We start from the raw sequence: 23,891 nt of genomic DNA on the forward strand, positions 1-23,891 counted from the left end.
AAGCTAGAAAGTAGTGGAACATATGATGACTATCTCAGCAAACACAAAAAAGGTGAAGTCCAAGGCAGCAGCATAAGCAAACTGACTTAACTGAAGAACTTCACAAGTGCACGGGGATTAGTGGTTTCAGGTGAAAGGTGGGTGTGAGGACATGGATGATAACAGGGTAACTGAAGGAAGATTTGTTGGGAAGCAATAAGACCTCCTGACCTTTCCTCCCACTAGGGGATTCCTCTGACCCAGCAGAAAACTTGAGATTTAGCCCCTGTAAGAAGCAAACCAGACTGTCAACAGCTGGGCAGCAGACATAATCAAGAGCCAAGAGAGAAAGAGATTATAGTGAAATCAGGCAGTTATGAATTTAATATTTAGAGGCAACTGATAACTATAAAAGAAGAGTTTAAGACCAATTAGTGAAAAGTAGTAGAAAACAATATATAAAAAATTAGACATCCATTAACTCTAAAAGAAACAAAATTTTACAAGAAAATAAGCAAAATAAGAGCATGCGAAGTGAATTAACTATTAAGGGAGATACATGTCATTAAATAATATAAATGGAATATTAATATCAATGAATAGGTTATAACGATATTGGAAATACTGGGCAAAGGAGAAGTGTGACCTGAGGGTATGAACTTGGGGAAGGACTGTGAAAAAACACTACATGGTCACAAGCCATAGTGAAAATTCAATATCCAGAATTTTTTTTTTTTTAAGATTTATATATTTATACAAGAACTGGGGTACAGGCCAGAGGCATGGGAGGGTGAGAGAATTCACCAGAGACAGTGAGGGCAGCAGAACAGGCAGATGGACCGAAAACACTGCTGAGGGGAGCAGTGGGTGAGACAGGAGAGGTCTGCTGCACCATGTGGGTAGCTCCCTGGCTGGCTGGGAATCAAACCCGCGCTACAGAGGCTGTGGACAGCTTCACAGTGCTGCACTCAACCTGCTGTGCCACCAAAGAGGACCAATATATCCAGAATTTCTAACCCTCCACCTCCCCCACAAAAGTCAAACAGTAGAAGCAAAAGCATTTTATTTAGAGAAATAGTCACCAAATATTAAAAGAAGCATAATAGATGAAAGGGATTGTTTTTGAGGAGCAGGAACATGGTAAAGACAGGGGACCACAGCTTTACGTGATCAGATCAACACAGCCAGGCTCATATATTAAAAATAACAGCAAAACTAAAAAGAGCTGATGAGCTTAAATTAGTTTTGTCCTCAGGATATGATACTTATTAAATACTTACAGTGGATGTGTGCACTCTTGAATATTGCATATTCTTCGAATAGGTTTTGGTTTTTTGTTGGCCTCACAGAAATTCCGATGAACCATTTTATTATCACTTTTCCTACGACATCCGTATTTAGTATACTGGAAACCTGGGGAGGGAAATATACTTTGTTGGTTTTAATCATTCATTCATTCTATTATATATCTGATCTTTCACTGAGTCATTGGCTTAACAAATATTTATCGAACTTTTAAAATAAGCCAGACACTGTTTTAGATATTGAAAGCTCAGAAGTGAACTAAACAGTCTCATCTTTTTAGAGCTTACATTTAATGAACAATGCAAATTATTAAATAACAACTGTGTACTTGTTAATGTAGTTGTTAATGAATGTGAACAGGCCAATGTGAGGAACAGCTATGAAAAGAACTTACTGTAGAGGGCACCAAAGGAACACAGAGGGGACAGATTCTAACTGCTGGAGGAAGAACAGGGAAACTTAGGGGATCAGTGTTGCCTTATGCAGAATCTTGGAAGTTCAAATAGTACTGGATAAAAGGGATTAAGCAGAGTAATATTGCACACAGAGGAAATAACTTATAGAAACTTTAGGTTTCTGACTAGCGTATCAGGAGTGCAAAGTGAATTAACTATTAAGGGAGATGCATGAGTGGGGCGGGAGATAGGAAAGGATCTCTGATCTTAAAATCTTTCAGTGTCAGATAAAGATCACTGTTCCTATAATGTTCTTTACAGCAATGTTTTTCCATGCATTCAGCTGTCATGGAAATAATCAGGAATAGTTTCCATGTCTCTTTTTGTCTTTACTAATTTAAATATACAGGTCAGTTGTTTTGTAAAATGTCCTACAATTTGGGCTTATTTAACTATCTCTTAATGACTAGATTCAAGTTATTCACTTTTGGCAAAAGTACTACATAAAGAACATATCTTCCAGGGCAACACATTAGCAAACTGAAAGATTTGAATTGGGGAAATAATATAATTCTGTTCTTTTGTTCAATTATTTATTCGAGCATTTAAGAAAGACTACCCTAGACAAAAAGGATGAGAAGAAAATCTCAATTAGTTTACCAGTGAAAGAGAGTCTTTTGCAATAATCTTTCCTTCTAAAGTTGAGAAGGAAGCCTGCTGAGGAAGGAATAGCTATAGTAGATATTGAAAAGGTACACCTGACAAATTTTGTGATCAAATGTTGAAGGTGCAGCAGAAGTAAGAATAAAATTAAATAGGTAACTTGTAAATGAATAAGGTGTCATTTTAAATAATTAAAGACATTTTATGTCACCTCCCCAAAAAACAAATTTTAGAAATATATCCTGAGGGGGCATTCCTGGTGGTACAAGGGGTTAAGTCTCAGCTCTATGCAGCATTCCGCAGCCACAGCAGCAAGAGTTCTATCCCTGGCCAGGGAGCTACCCACATGGCACAGCAGACCTCTCCTGTCTCACCTGCTGCTCCCCTCAGCAGTGTATTTCAGTGGAGCTGCCTGTTCTACTCCCCACTCTTTCTCTGGTGAATCCTTTTACCCTCCTGCACCTCTGGCCTATACCCCAGCTCTTATATGCATAAATAAATAAGTCTTTAAAAAAAGGAAAAAAACAAATATATCCTTGAATTTAAAATTGTAAAATAAATGGTTTACCCATGCATTCCCTAATATGAATGCCTTTTTCTTAATTATTTGGTATTATTATTATTGTGTAGCCCCTTGCCTTCTCCTGACTATTGGAGAGAATTCTGACCAGATCAGTTCTGGAGCATCTGTTGTTCAAAACAGCATGGATGATGCTAGGAATCAAGAGACTCTAAGACTTGCTTGATGGATTTTCTCTACATAATGCAGCATTATGTAGACAGAAGCCAGACTTCCTGGGTTTGTATTTTAATGGCTTGGGCAAATTATTTCTCTTACCTGCACTTCAGTTTCCCCATCAGCACCCTAGAGATAGTAACTATACTGATCTCAGAGAGCCACAGTGATCATGCATGCATTAATACAAGAAGCATTTAAAGCATTATCTAGTACATAGTGCTGCTAATAGTTCTTTTATTATTATTAACAATGATAGGAAAGAAGTGCATAGATATCAAATGTAAGAGGCAAGAACCAAAGGATACTGAATTTGGAAGAGTTTGGGAAGTGATTAAAAGTATCTCCACAGAATGCGAGAGAGAAAGAATCCCAGGGGAAGAGGTAAGAGGATTTTAAGATCTACTGTTGTTTTGAATGGATTCTGATTGAAACAATAAATAAGATAGAAACAGGAAGACGTGTTCTGATTGAAACAATAAATAAGATAGAAACAGGAAGACGTGTTTATAGAATTACTTTTTACTATAGCAAATGTGCTCAATTGTTACCTCCACCGCAGGGTTTGGAACACTGCGACCAGCTCTTCAAAGCCCACTCAAAAGTGTCTACCTCCTCCTGGATAACATTGTTGTTGTTGATTGTAGGTGCTGAGTCTTCGTGGATGATGTACTTATATGTCAGGCTGGAGCGGGTGTCATTCTCCTGGGGTATAATCTAACATACATGTGAAATAGTGAATCATTAGAGGGTTTAAACATTTGAAAGAAAAAAATAAAAACATTTCTCAATATTGCTTTTATTAAAATCAGAAGACTTTCAAATAGTCTCAAAAAATATAATGGTTTTGTTTTTTTCAATTAAAGTGTGTGTGCCCTGCCTAAGAAGAAAATGCAAATATATAAAACATTGACCATAAAATACATTAGAAGTATATACATGGAGGAATTATTATTGTAAAAATAATAACCACTGTGGTGATTTCTGATTGTCCTTAGTGTACAAAAGGGTATACTTTTTACCATTCTTACAGTGGACTTCTGGCTGGCTCTCCAGAACAGTTACAGAAATTACTGCTTCCATAATGAGAGTATATAAAAATGTACCCACTCAGTATTACATGTTATATAACTTCCCTTGTTAATTGAATGCACAAAAGATTATTTTAATTGCTAGTTATCTGATGAAGAGTAAGTTTTATTTTCCCAAATTTATTAATCACTTGTATTTTTGGGCTACATTGCATGCTCATGTCATGTCCTCTTTTTTATTGCTATAGATTTTTTTTCTAAGAAATCTATGTAATAAGGATATTAGCCCTTTTTATAATAAACATTGCAAATGCATTCTCAACTTTTATTTGCTTTTTAACTTCATTCAGAGCAAAGTACTCTGTTTTTAAAAAGTAAGTTTTATTGACTTTCTTGTAGTTTATATAAGATTACACTGATAATATGAAGGGAAAGTCATGCACATTTCATTAGTATTCTAAACAAAAAGTTTAGAAACAGCCTTTTTTGAGAAATCCATTGATACTAAACCCTCTAAGATACAGAATTTGATGATCTGAGTTCTGTTCTCTTCCTTTATTCTTTGTTTTTAAAAAGCATGAAATATCAAGCGCTGACTCTTATGCTATAGCCGAACAGCTAATTCTATCAGGTCAAGATGGCTTGAATGCTGTGCTCTGGGGCTCTACCCTGGGGTTCCAGTCCTTTTGAGAGGAAAGGAAAGGTCATCACGATAGAGTACTGCTTTTCCATAATCCCTGTTCTAGCTACAAATCTTCTTAATCTCCAGTTCACATGGTTCCTGTAGTCATACAACTGTCAGTGGGCAAAACCTTGAGGGAAGGTCTATCATGATGGTAAAACAGCAGGGTTTTGGGGTCAGATACCTGGGCTGCTGAAAATGCAGTATAGTTATATAAAAGTAAAATAGGCCTTTCAATCTCTAATCATTCAACTGTACTGTAATCTAAATAAAATTTTTATTAACATATATTTTTTTGTATGAGATTATGTAACCAATGGAATAGAATGAGAGTCCAAGAAAAGCCCATATAAATTTGGACAACTAGTTTTTGACATAGATGAAAAGGCAATTAATGGTAAAGGATAATTTTATCAACAGTTGGTGCTGAAACAATTGGACATTGTTATGGCTTTAAAAAATATTTCCATCAAGAAGATGTGGTATATATACATTCATGCCAATTGTGGCAACATGGATGGAGCTGTAAGGGATTAGGCTAAATGAAATAAGTCAGAAGGAGAAAGATAAATATTTGATGGTTTTACTTATATAGAGAATACAGAGAAACCAGTCAAAGGGTCAGAAAGAGATAAAAAGCGCAAGCTGACCACAGATCAAGGCATACAGCAGAGAAAGGGGAAGGGAGGAGGTCAAACAGGGGAGGAGAGAGCACAAGGGACTATGGTGATGGATCACAGGTGTGGGAACTATATCTGAGGAGAGAAATCAAATACTGTACAAAAATGAACAACAATGTAAGAAAATGAATAAACAAATTTTTAAAAATCCCATAAATCCTTTGATACTTTTCTTTTCAATAAGTGAACTTAAAACCTTTCCATTTCAATGTGGGCTGGACTTAGCGACTTCCTTTTAGCAAATGGACAACAGAAGAAAGAATGGCATGTCACACCCATAAAACAGATTTCTGTCTTAATTGTGCCCGCTCAATTTGTCTGTCTCTGGCATCACCTGCTCTCAGTGAAAGCCAGCTGCCGTAATAAGGACACTTAGACAGTGTGTGGAGAGACTCATGTAATGAATAACCCAGGTACACAGGCCACCATATGGAAAAGCCTGGAAGTGATCTTCTCAGAATATTCTAAACCAATTGCTGAAGATGGGAAACATATTCTCCCCAGTCAAGTCTTGGGCTATAGCCACAGCTGACAGCAACCACATGAGCTATCCTGACCAGAACTAGCTATTTAAGCTGCTCCCAGATACTTGACTCAAAGAAACTATGAGATAATAAATATTGCTTATGGTTAGTCACTAAGTTTGGGATAATTTTTATACAACAATAGATAATTACTATAGACATTCATATGTAAAAATAAGAACCTAATATATACAAAATTTATATAAAAATAAAAACTGATTCATAAGCCTAAATACAAAATGTAAAACTATAAAACTTTTACTCCCAATAAAGGAAAAAAATATTTGACTCTGAACTAGGCAAAAGAAAAATCTTACATAACCAAGATCTTGATCCATAAAAGAAGAAATTTATAAACTGAATTTCAGTAAAGTCAAATATTTCACACTGTGAAAGACAAAACTAAGAGAAGGAAAAGAAACTAGACCAGAAGAAAATATGTACAAATAACATTTCACAGATGACTTATCAAGTATTTATAAGGAATTCTTGACACTCAACTAAAAGAAAAAAGAACCGATACTAACAATGGGCAAAAGATCTGAATAGACACTTCACCGAAGAGAAATAATTTTCAAATGAAAAAAGAAAACCCTTGAAATTGAATAGAATGATTTAGTTTTAGATTAGTATATTTTAGTAAAATACCCAATAAATATTTGCATATAGAATCCAATAATATTTTTAAAATCAAGTTGGTGTCTTCTGCTTATATCCATGAGGGAGTAACAGAATTGCCACTGACATTAAAAAGAATAAAACTGGACAGAATATATAAGGGGACGCTTATTCTTATTTTTTTTGCAGGGGCAGTAATAATACAGCAAAAAATAAAAATGATCTCTGTGAGACGAGAGCACTGCAGGCTGTGGCTTCCTCACTGAAGCTTCCTGCACAGGGAGGAGGAGCTCACGTGGAAAAAGCTGTCTCATCAGGCTATGAAGAAGGAGAATGGGGTTTGCAGGGCAGAGCAAGGAGGAGAGGGGGCTGCGTGGAAGGCTAGTCCAGAAGTACTGTGTCCTGGACTGAGGGCCAGTCTGTGCCCAGGCCAAAGCGCCATACCATCCATCTACCAGTGAGTGCTGTTGTGGGATTGGGACCTGGACTTACACCCTGAGGTTGAGTCCGAGGGCAAGTTAGGGTTAATCAGGCAGCTTCAGGGACTGTACAGGCAGGGACTGTATAGGCAGGGACTTTGGGAGAGTAAAAGAGGCTTCTGAGATAAGGAAATATGGAAGGCAGTAAAATTTAAGGCTATAATTTAAGGCTAATTGGAAAAGAAAATTTTAAGGGATTTCGGACAGCGGAAATAAAAGGAGAAACTCCAAGATAAGAGCTAAGAAATGGGCACATTGCCCAGAGGAGTATAGCCACTGGGATAAAGTGCTAATTGCAAAACAGGATGATGACATTTTGGAGTAGAGAAAAAAAGGCTTAAATATTGCCTAGACACAGGCCTATGAGGAGTCTTCTGCCCCTCCTTGGCATTGCTGCCATGGAGTCTTTGCATTTGTTCTTTCTCCTCTATACTTTCTTGAATAGTTCACATCTCTCTGCTTACTTATCTAAAAAGTCTGTGAATTCCTTTTTATGGCTTCATGGGACAAGAACATGTGGTAGTTCAAGGGCTAAATTAACAGTGCAAACCAGCTTCAAGTGACATAGTAGATGCAACAGACAGCAATATAAATGAGGTTGCTTTTTCATGATAAATGATGAATTCTGGGAGACAAATGTTACATAAATGAAAAAATGGCTCCTGTATATTTGTCCCTACATTGTTTATTTCTTCACAGCAGGTGGAGACTCTTTATAATTCAAAAGCCCCCGGCACCAAAGTCCAGCATTCATATAGCCAGTTCTCAATGTAGCCCATAGAAGGAGATTTCCAGCCAACAATAGCCACTTTGTTTATATTGCCATGAAACTGCACCAATATTTGCCTGCTGTAAGTAAGATGCTGTGGCAATAGGACATCAAGAGGCTGCACTTGCCCTTCAGAGCTCTCAGACCTGGAGACTCCCTGCTCTGCTGCAGAGTGGCACTACCTAGACACGGAAATCCCCGCTAGAATTCTCTCCCTAGGAGATCCTCGGCTTCTCCTCCTTCCGCATGGTAGCCCCTCTTGAAAATCTATTAAGACATCACCCAAGTAAAGCTGGTGTGTGCTTTGCTAACTTAAGGTCCTGCCTTTTTTCTTGATCAGCACCAAATTCTGCAGAATCTTTACAATAATGTATAAACATCTTTAAGGTGCTAAAAGAGGGAAAAAAGACCTAACAACTCCTGATTTTATATCTAGAAAGATATCATTTAAGAATGAGGGTGAAATAAAGATATTTTCAGAATTATCTGCTAGCAGGCATAACCACACCACAAGAAATGTTAATGTAAGTCCTTTATATTAAAAAAAAATGATACCAGATAGATTTACAGGGAAGAATGAAGGGTATCAAAAATAGTAAATATGTGGGTATATATTAAAATCTATATTTTTTCTTTTCATTTCTCTAAAAGATAAAGGTTTGCTATAGTTAGATATCATAATACTGTATTATTCAGTTTATACTGCATCTATAATAAAATATATGACAAAATTGTACTAAGAGTAGAGAGTGGCAAATCAATGGGAACATAAACACATGCAACTAAATTGTCAATGTTCAAGGTAAAGGTAATCAGGTAAGTTAATTATAAAATTATAAACTAAACCAAATACATAGTGAACCTGGAATGCCACATACCAAAACAATAACAGGATCATGTAAAGGTCCATCGGTGTGAAGAGTTTCAATATCATCTTCAATGTTATAATCCCATTCCACGCCAAGATCTATGAAGGTTCGAGACTTGGCTTCTTCTCCTTTGCCATTTAAAATATAGTGGCCTGTAGCCTGGTTCTTAATAGCTAAAGGAAGGAAAATGAGTAACTGGCATGCATTTCACTTTATTACATTACAGTTTTGCGGATCCATAATAAATCTTTTCCTTTCTATAAGTCAAAGACCATGTTCATGAGCATCAAGGCAATGAAAATGAGTGTTACTTCTGTTATCACTCCCATTTCCTTCAGTGGAAAATCAAAATCCTCAAAAAGCATTTGTAACTTGTCAAAAAGAGGGCAAGATGATTAACAGAAGAAGAAAACTGGCAAATATTTCCATTTGAAAACAGTCAGAGGTTTAGTTTCTAACTCATTCGCCCTGTACATTTCCTTAGAAAGCTGAGAATATTCTGAAAATAATAGATGCTTCTACAATAGTTAATACAAATCATTTATGCTAGGACAGTCATAAAGAACATGACTTCTTTACTGTGTATTTCTTTTAAATGTCTTAAAATGTCTGTAGATAACCCATTAGTTGGCTACTGATAGTTCAACACACAATTCAAGGTCATATCACTACTTAATATAGCTAGGGAAAGCTGGTTTCTGGTGATAGATTTCTTAATGTATTATAGATCAATTATATACTATAAAATAAAATGTTTTCTGTAGTGGATGAAAATAGGTGAGACAGGTTTGAAAGTGTTGTTCAGCGTATGATAAGTTAAAAGAGAAAATTTTGTTATTAACATACTAAAAATGTGCAGTAAAAATACAATTTTAGTCAAATACACATTTCTTTTGAGAATTTTAAAGTAGGGTAATGATATGAGATCTAGGATAAAAAATGAGAGATTTTAATTACTGGAAAAAGAACTGTAGTTGGTGGCTAGACTATTATGGAATCTAATAGTGAATATAATTTAAATAATAAAAAACAACATGAAACATCACAAAACAATTTGTTTTTTAAGTTATACATTAAAAACAATTAACTATAAATTTTCATGGGCTTGATAGATGATTCCTCAGTTTCAGAAAACTTAGTGTTTTACTACGTCAAGGAATATATGAAGGTTATATTTACATACATACACTTGGAATATAAAATTTTTTAAAGTTGTATTTCTACATGATCCTCTCAAAAAGGAGAAAAAGAATCTTCTGGAAATTATAAACAGCCATGCGAGTACATCTGCATGTGCCAGTCAGAAACTTGACACATAGCAGATACAAGAAAAAATTTTATTAGACTATAAAATTCATGTGTGAGTGCTCCTCAGTCAAAGAAATTAAAATGCAACAAAATAAGGAGAGGCATACAGTATAGCATAAAAGCAAATATCAGAACTAATTTGTCAACATAAAAATGGCAAATATTTCTGATATTATACCTTAACTTAGTACATTTTAGTAACATTTATTTTTTCAATCTCTAATATAGAGAAGTAATGCACAACAAATGCAAACTTGTCAAATAATTTTTTCCTCTTGTAATAGTGACCTGAACCCAGATTTCACCAAAAATTAAGACTCTATTTTTAGGGAATATAAAAATAAAATTAAAATTAAAAAAAAAACAACAACTCTATTTTTAGATATTCCTTGTTTTAAAGAAAGAACAGTTGGGAGGAATGATCAGCAAAAACCACATAATATGCATTTATATAAAATTTTGAATTCTGCGTATCTATGTGTACATATATGTGTATAGATATGTACACATCTACACATACATATATATCTGTTTACAGCTACTTGTGGTATAGATAGATATATATATATGATTTCTTTGACATTTCCTTGTTTAAGTGCATGTTAAAGCAGAGTTAGCTGACAGAAACACTTACCAAGAATATGAGGAGAAGCCTCGTCTTCTTGGATTAACACATGTCTAGCACCAGGGGGTATATCAAACATCTTAAGGTACCCTTTGCATGTGTAGTAAATGTTGGAGGAAGCAAAGAAGAAAACAAAAGCAACAACCATGGTTAGTTGAGCATTATATTCTTACTGCTTCTGCATGCAGAAGAGGGCATCCATAAACCGAAAGAAGCAGTTTCTGAAATTCACTTCAAAGCACCGGGAGCTCTTGGGGCATCTAGCATGAGAGTAGTGGAAACTTTTTATTTAATTATAGGGGAGGAAAAAAAGCTAATCTTATTTCTAACTTATTAGTCATTTATCTTGTTTACTTAGGAATTGTGTCCACAATTCATGAAAGTACTACACTTTGTCCTTATTTGTGATTTTATTTTTCTAAACTACCCTTTTAAAGTGGGGCCAATTACTTACTGTACTTAGTTGGTGAACCTGAGGTATTTTATCTGTCTATGTGTATTTTAAAAATTGAAAGTGGTAGGTACAGAGAGCAAATCATTAAAAGAATGACATCTTCATATTTAAAAGCCTGCTTTATTTTTTAAAATTACAGAAGAGTAAAGTCAGTAGCTTTCATTTTTTCTGTGATCAGTAATTATATTATGGCAACATTTTAAAATATGTATTATAGATTCGACAAAACCATTTGGAAACTATCTGTAAGCTTGTTGTGTTTTGCCTTCATATGCACCCCAAATGCAATCCTCTAATCCAGAAGAAATAAAACCAGTATGTTCAGTGGGTTGCCTGTGATTTTAAAACAAATATCAATCCTACTATAGTTAATATCATATCTAAAAATCTTTTTCATTATTATCACTTATCTAAAACATATCTTGAGACTGTGATAGGATACTTCTGAATCATATGCAGTGCGAATCATAAATGCATGTTGCCTCAATTAAAAAAAAAAAGGAAAATAGTTTCAAAGTTTGTTTAGGTAACTTTCCAGAAAAATGGGTATGGAGAAGGGTAGGGAAATTATCAGAAAAATATCTCTCAAAACTAAAAGTGAAAAATAAAAACAATTAGACTTCAGAGAAACAAGCAAAATAGGAGAGTCAACAGGAACCAAGGTTTCCATCTGGATCTCATTTTGGGCTTGCCTGGGTGGTATATTTTTTTCTGTCTTCATACTTTTTTTCTTCTCTAAATTGTTAAATTGATGGAGCGCTCTCTCTCTCTCTCTCTCTCTCTCTCTCTCCTATCTCTCTCTCCCCTAATTATAAATCAACAATAAGGCAAATAAGGAAATCGAGATCTTGTACTTTACTTCCATCAAAAATAAATGAATATAGGAAGATTATGCAACTGATGCTATCCATTATAAAACGTCCAACTCATTTGCTACAGGATGAATACAGACAGAAATTCAAGTATGTACACATAATTGCTGATGGTATCATAAAACACAATTTTATGATTTTGCATATGGGCAATTAATACCTACCAATGGGTAGACTTACTCAACGTTTTTACAACATTTATTAATGTTTTAACTAAACGGAGTGATTGTTTTGGGATCGGAGTTTGGGGCACCTGAGTCTGGATCAAGTGCAATACATGAAATGAACATGCTTGCCTGAGTGTACAATGGCTGGAAATAACATGCTTAAGATGCAAGTACAGTGAAACAGCTTGATGCCACTTATGGATGCCCATCTTTCTGCAGTTTGTTACTACTTACCCAGTACATTTTTAGCTTCCCTTGTTTCAGCAAGAGAAATATTACGAGCTCCTTTGGGTAAAGTGAAGGCGCCTCTTGTCTTCCCTTAAATAGAATGTCTTTAATTAGTGCAGGTTTCATGTTTATCAAAGTCTTGCTGTTTCATTGACTATACTATAGGCTATATATTTTATTAGGTAAAATGTAAAATATGTTCTGTAATTTTATATGTTGAACTCAAAATAAATTTATAGTAGTCAGCTAATGCCAATAAATTCTTAATAGTCAATGAAAGTAAGACTAAGCATGAATGAGAAATGATATAGGTGATTTGAAGTTGAATACTTGCAGATTTCATTTTCCAGCAACTTGAATTCTTTATGGCACCTCTTGCTTAAATGTTTCCCTGTTGGAAAAGGTTAATTAGTCTATTGAATGACTATGAGGACAATATTAGTGCAAAGAAATGGATGTTAAATTGTCTTTGAACAGTTTGAAGCTGTATGATAGATGAAAGTGTTCTGACCTTGATTTGCAGGTTTAGCATAATTTTTGAGGTATCTGAAAAAAAGTATCACTACCTTATATTACATATAATACAGAATGGGTGATTATGGCAAAAAAAAAAAAACTTTTTCCTTACATTAATCCACTCTGGAAATAAAACAAAATGAATTATTTTATACCTAAAGCATATAATATATAACTGTAATAAAGCAAGCACAGTAAATTTCACAATAAGATGGAGAAAAGTACATTTTATTCTGCTAGAGTCACAATATAAATGTAATTCAGTTTGTTTTATTAAAATAATATAATCAATCAAAAGTGGCAATATTTTTAAAAATAATTTTTAAAGCAAAAACAGTAAATCATTATACAGGAACAACAAAGATATCAATACGGGGGGGGTGTCCCTATGAGAAACACAGTTCCTAGGTCTGCCCTGCCCTGTTGGGTAGCTGGGCTACAATGGGAATAAATTGAATTAAGAGACTCACTACTTTTGGATAAAGACTAACATAATTCTTATCCTTTATTTTCTTCTAAAAAGGAAAAATTACTGCCATGACAATGTACCAAAGTCGACCAAATCTTTGTTTTTGTTTTGTTTTATATCATTTTTCTATCATATAAGACATATCAGGGTAGTGTTTTGGATAATGTAAGAGAAGAGTCTCAAAGATACTAAGTTTATCTTTAAATGCTGAGGTCCCATATACTTTTGCCCAATAAATGCTTATTGAATAATTGAATATTTGTTACAAACAATTATTAAGCAATAAATGTTTATATCCAAATCCTTTATGAAAATTCAGATGAATAATTATGAAACTGCTAATAATGTTGCATATCATGTGCTGCTCTTTTGTTCCAGCTATTGGAACTTTCAGGACCTACCTAACCTAGGTCCAGGTCAGTGAATATGTAGCAAGCACAGAGGTTCACACATAAGCAATGATATCTCAGGTTAATTTTTTATTGTGTCTCAATTTTAATATAAAATATCAAAGGTTATGTAAAACATAACCCTCATTTTATAGACTGATAAATACAATCACTTAAAAGAGGCAAAACTTAAAAGAAGTAAAACTAATGTAATGTTTTAAAAGTTAGACTTTCAGTTTTGTGATTTTTTTTAACTTCTAAATCAACTTATATGCAACAGGAATTCAAAATAAGCATTCATTCTAATTATTAGGTCTAATGTACTTTTTTAAAATCACAAAATAAAACCAATTGAAGCTAACTACTATAATATTGATTTTATTTACTCTTTATATAAATTTAATAGACAGTTTTACATCATGGATGTGATGTTATATGAATTATCAAGGTTGCTTACTTCTAGTAATTTTTAAGAAGTAAATATGAATTAAAAATAATCAGCAACTAATAATTTAATGTTTTAGAGAAAATTCTGTATTCCTAAAAGATGTCTCAAAAATACAAATGAGAGAGAATTATACTAACTCATGAGAAACTTCATCTTACCAAGCTTCCTTGGTGTCCTCGTGAATGTCCCTTTTACAGTTCGACAATGGGAATTATCGCCTCCACAGACTCCACACTTGTCCTCAACCTTGTTAGAACCGATTTCTTTATCACAGCCCACTTTCTGAGAAGAGAAGATTTAGCTGTGGCTAGTTTTATGTGCCAAGTAAAGGTTAGCATACTGGAAACTGATGAACCATTTGTCTGATTATGAGCCCGCATCAGGGTTGCACCAAACTTTCACTCAAGTCCTGATTTTGAATACCTCAATCTTTTAAAGAATTACCATGAAATCAAACAACTGGTACTCTAGATTGAATTGTACTCTGGGTAATTTTCCCCCATCTACTGGACTAATTACCCCAACACACAAGTCATCATTATCAAACATTGATTACACACAGAAGCTGTAGCTGATACAGACAAAAAATAAGATGTACTTATCCCTTGTTCTCATATTCATAAAGATGAATAATAAAATAGTGAGTCATACATTAGCACAAGTTGATCAGGGATGTGAGACAAAACATCACAGAGATGGTGGAAATTTTCATAGGGCCTTGAAGGAACAGAGTGTGGAAATATTTCAAGAATTCTAAGGGGTTAAATAAAGTCTTGGAAGTTGCAGGTCCATGGAACTGAGTCTAGGAACAGTATTTCAACAAATGGAAAGTTGGAGTTTTATGACAGGGGAAGATTTGTAAAGTATAGGTCATGGAAAACCTTGAGAATCAGGAGTTTACATTTTCACATTAATTTAACAGGGTGCTACTGAAATTTACTGAACTGGGGCAGGTCGTGAATGTAAATCAGTGTAGGTAATGATACATGGTACAGCACTACACTCTTACATTTGGGATACAAATGGGCAGAGACAGTAGTGACAGCACATAGATCTAATGCATTAGATACTGTGGGAGGTGAAGGACAAACACAACACAAATTCTATTTCAGGGAAATGCTAGTTTAACTATGAGGCATATGTATACTTGAGATTCATTAATATAAAAAGTTAGTTGTGTTGAAGTGAAAAAGAAACAGGCAGAAATAATGTGTTTAGTTGGTAAGGATAATTCATATCAACTTGTGAACATGAACAAGAAAATGAACTGCACTTTTAACAAAGATAAAATAGGGCACAACCAGTTTTGTGTCTTCACTAATTTTTATCTGCTGTGGAACTCAGCACTCACACTTAGAAGCAATTGTAAGGGGGAGAGAGAGAGAGAGAAAGAAGTTTTTATTACCTTTTAAACAACATATAAAATATATTTAACAGAATTTTTTTTTTTAAAGACTGTATTTTGATAGCAGATGGGTACCAGTAAAATACGCTGCAAGGGCATTTTTCCCAAGTTGTAGGCCCAGACTAATGCACTGGAGTAACTCAGAAAAAGCATTTGGTGGAGAATTAGGAAACTGTTTTTAAATCTTGATTCTGTCAGTCACCAAAATGACTTCAATATCACTTAAAAGTAAAATTTTAGGTAAAAATCAATGCAATTTCTCCTAAATTTGGTTTAACTACTGAACTATTTATAGACTCTCCTTCTAATGTGATTTTACAAATAAGAAAGTGTTAACAATTATTTTGAAAATATGCAGGAGAAAAAGACAAAACTTGACCATAAAGTTGGTCAAAAGTTGAACATAGATCTGAGGCATACAGCAAGGGAGGGGGAGAGGGGTCAAAATGTGAAAAACACAAGGGACTATGGTGACGGAGTATGGATGCTATAGTGGTGAGAGAACTACAGGGCCTATGCCTATAGGAAGAAATAAAATACCATCCAAAAATGAACAATGATGTAAGAAAATAAATGAAAATAAGAAAAAAGAAATTATGTAGCAGAATGATAGTGAAAGTAGAATTGCATGATACTATGGATCTATTTTGAAGACTTGCTTGAACTCACCACACACTCTCCTCGCACACATATGCTGTAAGGGTCTTTGTATGAGCAGCGCGTTCCATCATGTACCAGCTGCTTCATGTAAGCGACATCGCCACTCTCTTTGGATTGACAGTAAAGGTGGCATCTTTTCTTGGCTGTGTAAGATGAAGGATTTGATCAGTTATCTATATAAAATGGCATATTTGAATAGGACTATTTATTTTACTTTTAAAATATCTGATGTGGATTCTGGAAAACAAGGTATTATAGAAGTCAATGAAATAAAGAGTGGAGAAAGTATATTATTTGACATATTTGTTTTAATCAGGTGACCGTTTGATTTGACATCTTAACTGGGATTTTTGAGAAAAGTGACTTACGGACAATAGGTATAAGCTGGGACTATCTCAGGTCAATCACATTTTATGGTAAGATTAGACTTAACCACAGATTTCCAATAAACTTTAATTCATAAATCAGTTAAGTTTTAGTAATCCTTAGAGAGCTATAAGAGTTTTTCTTTCATTTGACCCAATGAACTACTATAGTTTTTGCCTCTTATTGAATATAATTTGTGATTTGTTTCACAAAAATAGATGAAAATGTGTTTCTTCTTAATACATGACAACTTTAAATTTCTATGTGTACGCATTTTCCCCTTAAAACAGCTTTTAAACTGAACATAACTGTTTATCATATCACATGATAATCATGTCATTATTTTATTTACAAAGAAAAGCCCTCCATACAAAAAATTATCGCAAGACATCCCCTTTTGAACATATTGAACTGAAAATCCAGGGGTAGGAAGTAAACATTAAAAGAATTTCAAAATGTATTTTCCTAACTATGGTACAGTATAAAAGTAAAAGTTTGTAAAGTGCATTTTGTTATTAAATAAATAATGCTCTTTTTCTTGTGCCTGACTCAACTGTAAAAGAACTCAGCTGTTCTGCAGCTATTCAGAAAGGAAAACTCACATTATTCCAAATGCATTTCCTAGTCGACGGACTTTAGCTGTAGGAAGAAGTGCAATGTCTCTCCCATGCATCAGTATGGTGGTGGTAGGGGGGTTGCCAACATCTATTCCACAATCCTCACATCTCTGGGAAAGGCAGTATGTTGCCCTTATCTTGGAAACCCAGGAGGGCTTGCCCCCATCAATCCCAAGTTTTCTAAATAACCAAGTAGGGATCAGGAGTCCAGAGGATTGGTGTAGACAAAGCTTAAACTCTGTGTAACTGTCCACATGGCAGGAAAAGAGCGGCGGGGTCTACTCACACTCAGGGTGTTCATATGGCAACCAGTGGTGTTTGGTGCTCTGGTATTCAAAGTGGGAGTTACGCTGTTGGCACTGCTGGGCTCTGAAGTCCTCAAAGTGCTTTTGGCATTCTTCTGTGTTACAAAGCTGGTACTCAAAATTAACACCAGGACAATCCTGACCACCATTGATGGGCCTAAAGAAAAGACAACATTTAAAAAGGCCTTTTGGCTCTGACCCAGCAGCTGAAGGCTGCAGACACAGTGCTGTAGGGCAGAAAGCCAGGGCTTCTGAGCTGCCAGCACAAAGTGAATGAACTCATACTTCCTAATTTCCATCCCTTTCCAAAAGCACTATCCTCTCCCTGATGGGTGAAGGGGCAGGAGAAGGGAGGCCTAAATTCAATTTAAATCAGATTTTCCAACAGTATATTTTTTAAATGCATGGAGAAAGTATCTGAATATATCTATCTATCTATATATATATGATAGCAGAGAAATGACATTTTCTATCATGTATAAAACATGTAGATGCAACCCTGAGCAACTGTAATCACAGACCAGTTTTCTCATATGTAAAATGCAAATGATAATCCTATCTTCCTTAGAGAAACACTGAGAGGATTAAATGAGTTAACATTTTAAATCTAAAAGAGGTCATGGCTCATAGTGAAACTTAACTGGACTTATTACTGTAATTTTTATTGTTTTTGTTACTTCTAATACAACTGCCATCTTTTCCTGTAAAGATAGGTATATGACACTCAATCTTTTTGGAAAAAATATGTTCAGTCATCTTGCCGTCAGAGACAGAGAGAAAGGTCTGCTCACATGTTAAAGCTCAAACAAGTAAGAATAGCCCATGTTTAGTATTTCCGTTATTTTTTTTCCTTCAGAAAAAAAAAAGGTTGTTCAGTTTTTTGAACACATAATAGGGATTCAATAAATTTAATCTGGGTGAAGGGATGGATAACTGTCCCCCTGGCCACCTTTTACCCTTCTCTGTTGCCCGGCTCTGGGCTGAGTGAGCCCTGGGCTGGAGCTGCTCCCTCTGGGAAGCACCTGTGCTTCTCGCAGGGGACCTGGCAGCCAGGTGCCCAGGTACCAAGAGCACAATGACCACAGTCACCTGCTGTCTTGCTCAGCTCCTCACAGCCCTCAAGAACAATTTCCGCAAAAATCTCGTCTCTTAACTGGAGCCTCTCATCTTCATCACTGACAACTCTTCACAAGATTGAAAAATGGAGATTTACCCAAAATAGACACTTACTTAAGTCCTCAATTTTCATGTTCTGTATTTTACATGCACTTTAGGAAACACAATATTAATGACATCATATTGAAGCATTTTTTGGCTTATCCAAAAAGAGGCAGAATTACAAGGGTTATACTCACATTGGATTATTGCACTGGCGTGTTCTGAAACGAACACCAGTTCCGCAAGTCCGGGAACAGGAGCCAAATTTGGTCCATGACCCCCAGTTGCCGTCTTGTTTTTGTTGATTAGCATTCTTCCACATGCAGTGGCCCTTATAGCACCACTTAGGGGGTGACAAAAGGCAAATGGTGATAATCACGCATAAGCTAAAAACTGAAGCTGTTACATAAGAGCCACCAATTGAAGGGCTGCATTGCCTTTTCTTTCCAGGTGAAATGCATTTAATAGTAGATGGCTACCAGTATTTAAAATCATCCAGAAGCAATAACAGCTTTATAAGAAGGGCCATTTAGATTTGCATTTTTAAGTATAAAATTGAAATGAATGCCACATTCACTTACACAAGTTTTTCAATGACACACAGTGGGTAAGGTAAAAAAGTATCAGGCTTTTCTGCCATCTCGCCATTAGGACTGATGATGGATCTGTGGTCCTGAAAGCATGCCTGATGGCGGGCACCTGGAGTGGGGTGTGGGCCTATGTAGATGGGATTCACCTGGACGAAGACTGGGCTTATAAGGGCGGCGTCACAGGGACACCAGCAAAGCAGAGAGCGAAAAAGAACAGAGTAGAACAGCAGAGTGAAAGAGAATCAGAGACCATGAGAGAACACTGGAGAGCCCAGAAAGAGTGAAGACCTACCAGCCTCCTGCCATCCTCACCCCCCCTCAGCACCCCTGCCTGCTGTGTACCTGGTAAATCCCAATAAAAGCCTGCAAAAGCTACTGAGGGCTCTAGGAGTCCTCCTTACCCTATCTGCTCAGGTCATAGAAAACCTGCCCTGTGTCTTCCTGCCGCTACACCTGTCTGCTCAGGTCATAAGAACCTGCCCCGTGGCCTTCCTGCTGCCACACACACTGACCAGTGAGTATCAAATCTCATAATCAATAAGAATTATCTAAGCACCCAAGTTGCACAGCAAGTGCAGTTCTACCTTTTGTCCCTCGTTATCCATAGTATCAAGATTTTAAGGACAATATATTTGCATGTAAAATAATCACAATAAAGTATATGCCTTAGCTTAGAAAATAATGTAACATGTCCAAAATATATCTAACTTTCAAAACACTTTTACATACATAAAAAAAATGTCATTAGCAATGATTCTGAGAGATAGGTAGGTCAGATATTTTATCTTTACCCTTTAGTTGAGGAGAATTAGGACATGGAAAGGATCATGAGTAGTGCCAGACCATCTGACCAGGACATAATTAAATGAGGACTGCTTAAAACCCTGGTATCATAGAGATACTTAGCTTACAGTGTGCAGCATACAAGGTGCTCAAATGATGTTCATTTTTTCCCTTTTAGCATTTCAGCTTGTTCTTTTTTTATGTTACAGACAACACAAGTGCTTCTTAAAACCCAACTTTGGTAAATTTGAACATAACAGAAATACATTTATAGAAGTTGAATGTTCAAGTTGAATTACAAGATATGTTTTTCATAAAGCAAAAATGAATCAATTTGTTATTGCTCCTTTGTTAGTCAAAGGTTTAAAATATTCAATTTTCCAAAGCAATACACTGTGTGCAGTTGTTCAGCACAGTGTCTAACAAAGTTTAAACATGAATAATGGCAGTTTCTATTATTATTATTTTATGCTTTTCATTTGCATAGTGAGTACAATTTATACATATTTGAAATAGACCTCTAAAGAACTAAAAACTACATAAATCTTTCTTGCCAGTTTTTGAGTCTGTCTACAATATCTTATTTCCAAACTAGTCAAGGCTCTTCAACTTGAGTTCTTAACATGGCTTTGTTTGGGTTTTGGCGCTCTCTCCCCTCTGTGAGTAGCGTAGCTTGGCATTTGGCCAGCTTCTGAGCATTCAATCCTGACTACACAACTTGAGATTTAAAACCTCTGGGCATCGTTCCCCAAGGAGCATGGCCAAATCTTCTGTATAAATTCATGGGACTATTTCTGGACAACTTTCACAAGGAGTGGGATGCCAGCAAGTAAATCGAGTTGCACTAGCAGGGGCCCAGCTATTCTGATGAGCTGCTGCTTCCTATCTCTCAGCAGTGAGTTCACGTGGTCCCCCAAATGTCGGGTCCTAAATTCTGGGATCTGTAAATGCTACCTGATTTGGGAAAAGGTCTTTGCAGATGTAATTAAATTAAGGACTCTGAGATGGGATTATCCTGAATTATCCAGGTGCGACCGAGATGCCGACACAGGTACCCTGATAAGAGCAGGGCAGAGGGAGATTTATACACAAAGAAGAGAAGGGGTAATGAGGCCACAGAGGCAGTGACTGGAGTGGCGCAGCTACAAGTCAAGGAATGCAAGCTGCCTCCTGAAGTGGAAGGAGATAAGGGACAGATTCTCTGTTACAAACTCTGGAGGGAGTAAAGTTCTGCCCACAAATTTTTGGACTTCTGGTTATCAGAACTGCAAGAGAATAAATTTGTATGATTTTAAGTCACCAAGTTTGTGGTAATTTATTATAGCAGACATAATGCATGACATATCAAAACCTTAGGTACTGTGGCTTTCATTAAAATAACACAGCTATGATAAAAACTTTCCAGACTTTTAAAGATGATTATTATATGACATAGCTTAAATCTACATTGCATAAATTGATATACTCACTTTTCCAGCAGCACATTCAGTCCCATCCAGTGGGGGGCCTTTTTTAGTCTTACAAAAGTAGGGATTATCAGGATGACTACACCACAGTTGTTTGCATGGGTCAAAGGTTCGGAACTAGAAGAAAGAGAGTCAAAATCTCAATGAAATACAGATGACATGACATGCGCCAAAAATATCTTGTATAGTTTCCTTATGTCATTTTAATTGAATATTTTGAAGGTAAGATGAAAGATGTGGCATGTCAAGAAAAAAAATACTGCCTAAGAATCCCAAGTAGAGAAAACTTTCATTCTGCTTTTCTAAAATAACAAAGATAAACAACAATTTGTCTGAGATTCTTTGGGTGACTTTAATATTTCTGCCTATCATTTCTATTTATGATATTTAAATAAACAATATTAGAATTTTAAAGAGTAATTGTTGTAAACATTTGAAATATTAAAACTTTTTATATGATGAACTAGTCAGATATACATAATAAAAATGCCCATGGAAATGACTAAAAATAGAAAATATTTGTCATACTTTCTAAGTAAGATAGTATATATTCCAGGTATAACAAAAAATATCACAATGCTTGCAAGTAGTTTATAAAGTACTTTCCATATATTTGATCCTTATAACAATACATCATAGAAATATGGCTAATCCTGAAATATGAGTGACAAGGTAAGGCCATTATTATGGTTATAAGTAAGACACTAACAGAGTGATACTGGAGTCTTACTTTTCTCATTTTTTTTTTAATTTTTCTAAGACATCACATGGTAATAGCCACAAACACACATACATCCATGTGTATACTCTTTACTTGTACTCTGTCTTTCATGCTCTAAACATCTTACCATTCTTTAGATAAAATGTTTTTAGTATTCAATACTAGTTTACCTTCATTCTTAAAAAACTACTTACTTCAGACCTGGAACTTTGTTCTAATTCCTATAACTTAATCAGAAGTACTTTTTCACACTCATGTCAAAGCTTTATAATTCTCAGGTCTAAAATATTAATGCAGGTAATAAAGTGTTGACAATATGTGGCTATACACAGATCAGATGACTATAGGTATCTGCTTATGGAAGATTTCAAACAGCAAATCAATTTCTTAGTACCATGAAATATTTATTTCCTTGCTCTAACACATAAAGCTTGCTCCAACATATAAAATGTTCTTTCTTATTTTATGAACTACTTAAAGATCAACATGGCATTTTAATCAAACGTTTTTCTAATCTGAACAGTGACACAGGACTGGTTTTAATGACTCCATTAGGCATTTACTACGTGGCTGCATTGTGCTAAATACTTTGTTGTTACAGTTTTAATTCTGACATCAATTCTATGAGATTAATACCATCATTATCACATTTTACACATGTGACACAAAGCCAGAGAGATTAAATAAGATGCTCAATGTCATAAGTCTAATAGTGTCAGATCCAGGGCCCTGATGACTCACCCAGTCTCACCAGGTAGCCCATCTGACTGTCATATTACACCATGTGATTCTCAAATGAGACTATGTGGCAAAACTCTTCCCTATGGTCACAGTCACATAGAGTCCTGGCCAACATGGTAGTAAAAAGCAACCTATTGAAGGTTTAAAAGTTGTCTCTGAAGGTCACAAAAACTAAGAGATCAACAGAGCATCGTTGAAAACTGACAATTTTGTTTTCATGTCCAGCTCCCCTATTTATAGACATACTGCTTAATCTCTGTAAGTGTTGGCTTTTCATCTACAAGATAAAAGTACATAGGCTCCCTTCTGGTCTGTCCCAAGAATTAAATAAGATAGTATATTTAAAGCACTTGGGTTTAGCATATAGTGACTTAGCAAACTCCAATTAATTGCACCAATGAGTCTGTAAAGCTCACCAAATAGGAGCTATGCAAAAAGATTTCAAGATGCAAAAATCTAAATTGACTGTAAGTAACATACCGCAGTACACATTTTATAACCAACCCCAAAGTCAAAACGACATTGCTCATCCATAGAGTAATTGATTCCAGGAAGTTCTGGGAGTTTGGGCCAATCATGTTCAAAAGGGTCATCGAGGAGACAGTCATAGGAACTGTAGGAAGGAAAATATTGCATATTGTTAAATGCTCTTTTTTTTTCCAGCATGTCTTAATTGTTATGGTAGGTTACATATGGTAGGTTACATATTCTAGAATACCCTCAACTCATAGAGCAAGGGGACAAGAGCATGCCATTTAAGATTTTAGGTTTCAGTTCCATTTAGAAAAAGAAACTTCATAATTATTCACCCCAGGAAAATAAGCCAACTGTGACTTAGGAAGATAGTAGAGCTGCAACAGTCTTGCTCCTGTC

The 23,891-nt window shown here is 35.4% G+C and overlaps 1 protein-coding gene across 5 annotated transcripts in view; it reads right to left on the reverse strand.

Annotated features, from left to right (window-relative positions):
* Nucleotides 1-23,891, reverse strand: part of ADAMTS3 (ADAM metallopeptidase with thrombospondin type 1 motif 3) — a 232,680-nt gene that overhangs the window by 11,660 nt on the left and 197,129 nt on the right. For 3 of the 5 annotated variants that reach the window (XM_054687990.1, XM_054687991.1, XM_054687988.1), the window contains 12 exons: nt 23,499-23,631; nt 21,560-21,673; nt 18,915-19,060; nt 17,541-17,716; nt 16,281-16,414; nt 14,365-14,488; nt 12,719-12,775; nt 12,391-12,474; nt 10,673-10,753; nt 8,740-8,903; nt 3,630-3,795; nt 1,260-1,392 (listed from right to left, as the gene is read on the reverse strand). In XM_054687990.1, coding sequence (XP_054543965.1) covers nt 1,260-1,392; nt 3,630-3,795; nt 8,740-8,903; nt 10,673-10,753; nt 12,391-12,474; nt 12,719-12,775; nt 14,365-14,488; nt 16,281-16,414; nt 17,541-17,716; nt 18,915-19,060; nt 21,560-21,673; nt 23,499-23,631 — 1,512 coding nt within the window. The remainder of the gene's footprint in view (nt 1-1,259; nt 1,393-3,629; nt 3,796-8,739; nt 8,904-10,672; nt 10,754-12,390; nt 12,475-12,718; nt 12,776-14,364; nt 14,489-16,280; nt 16,415-17,540; nt 17,717-18,914; nt 19,061-21,559; nt 21,674-23,498; nt 23,632-23,891) is intronic. The other 2 variants (XM_054687989.1, XM_037529130.2) reach the window with 2 other exon arrangements.

This window comes from Talpa occidentalis, unplaced genomic scaffold, assembly GCF_014898055.3.
Source record: "Talpa occidentalis isolate TD23 unplaced genomic scaffold, MPIMG_talOcc4v2.1 talOcc4.6, whole genome shotgun sequence".
Lineage (NCBI taxonomy): Eukaryota > Metazoa > Chordata > Mammalia > Eulipotyphla > Talpidae > Talpa > Talpa occidentalis.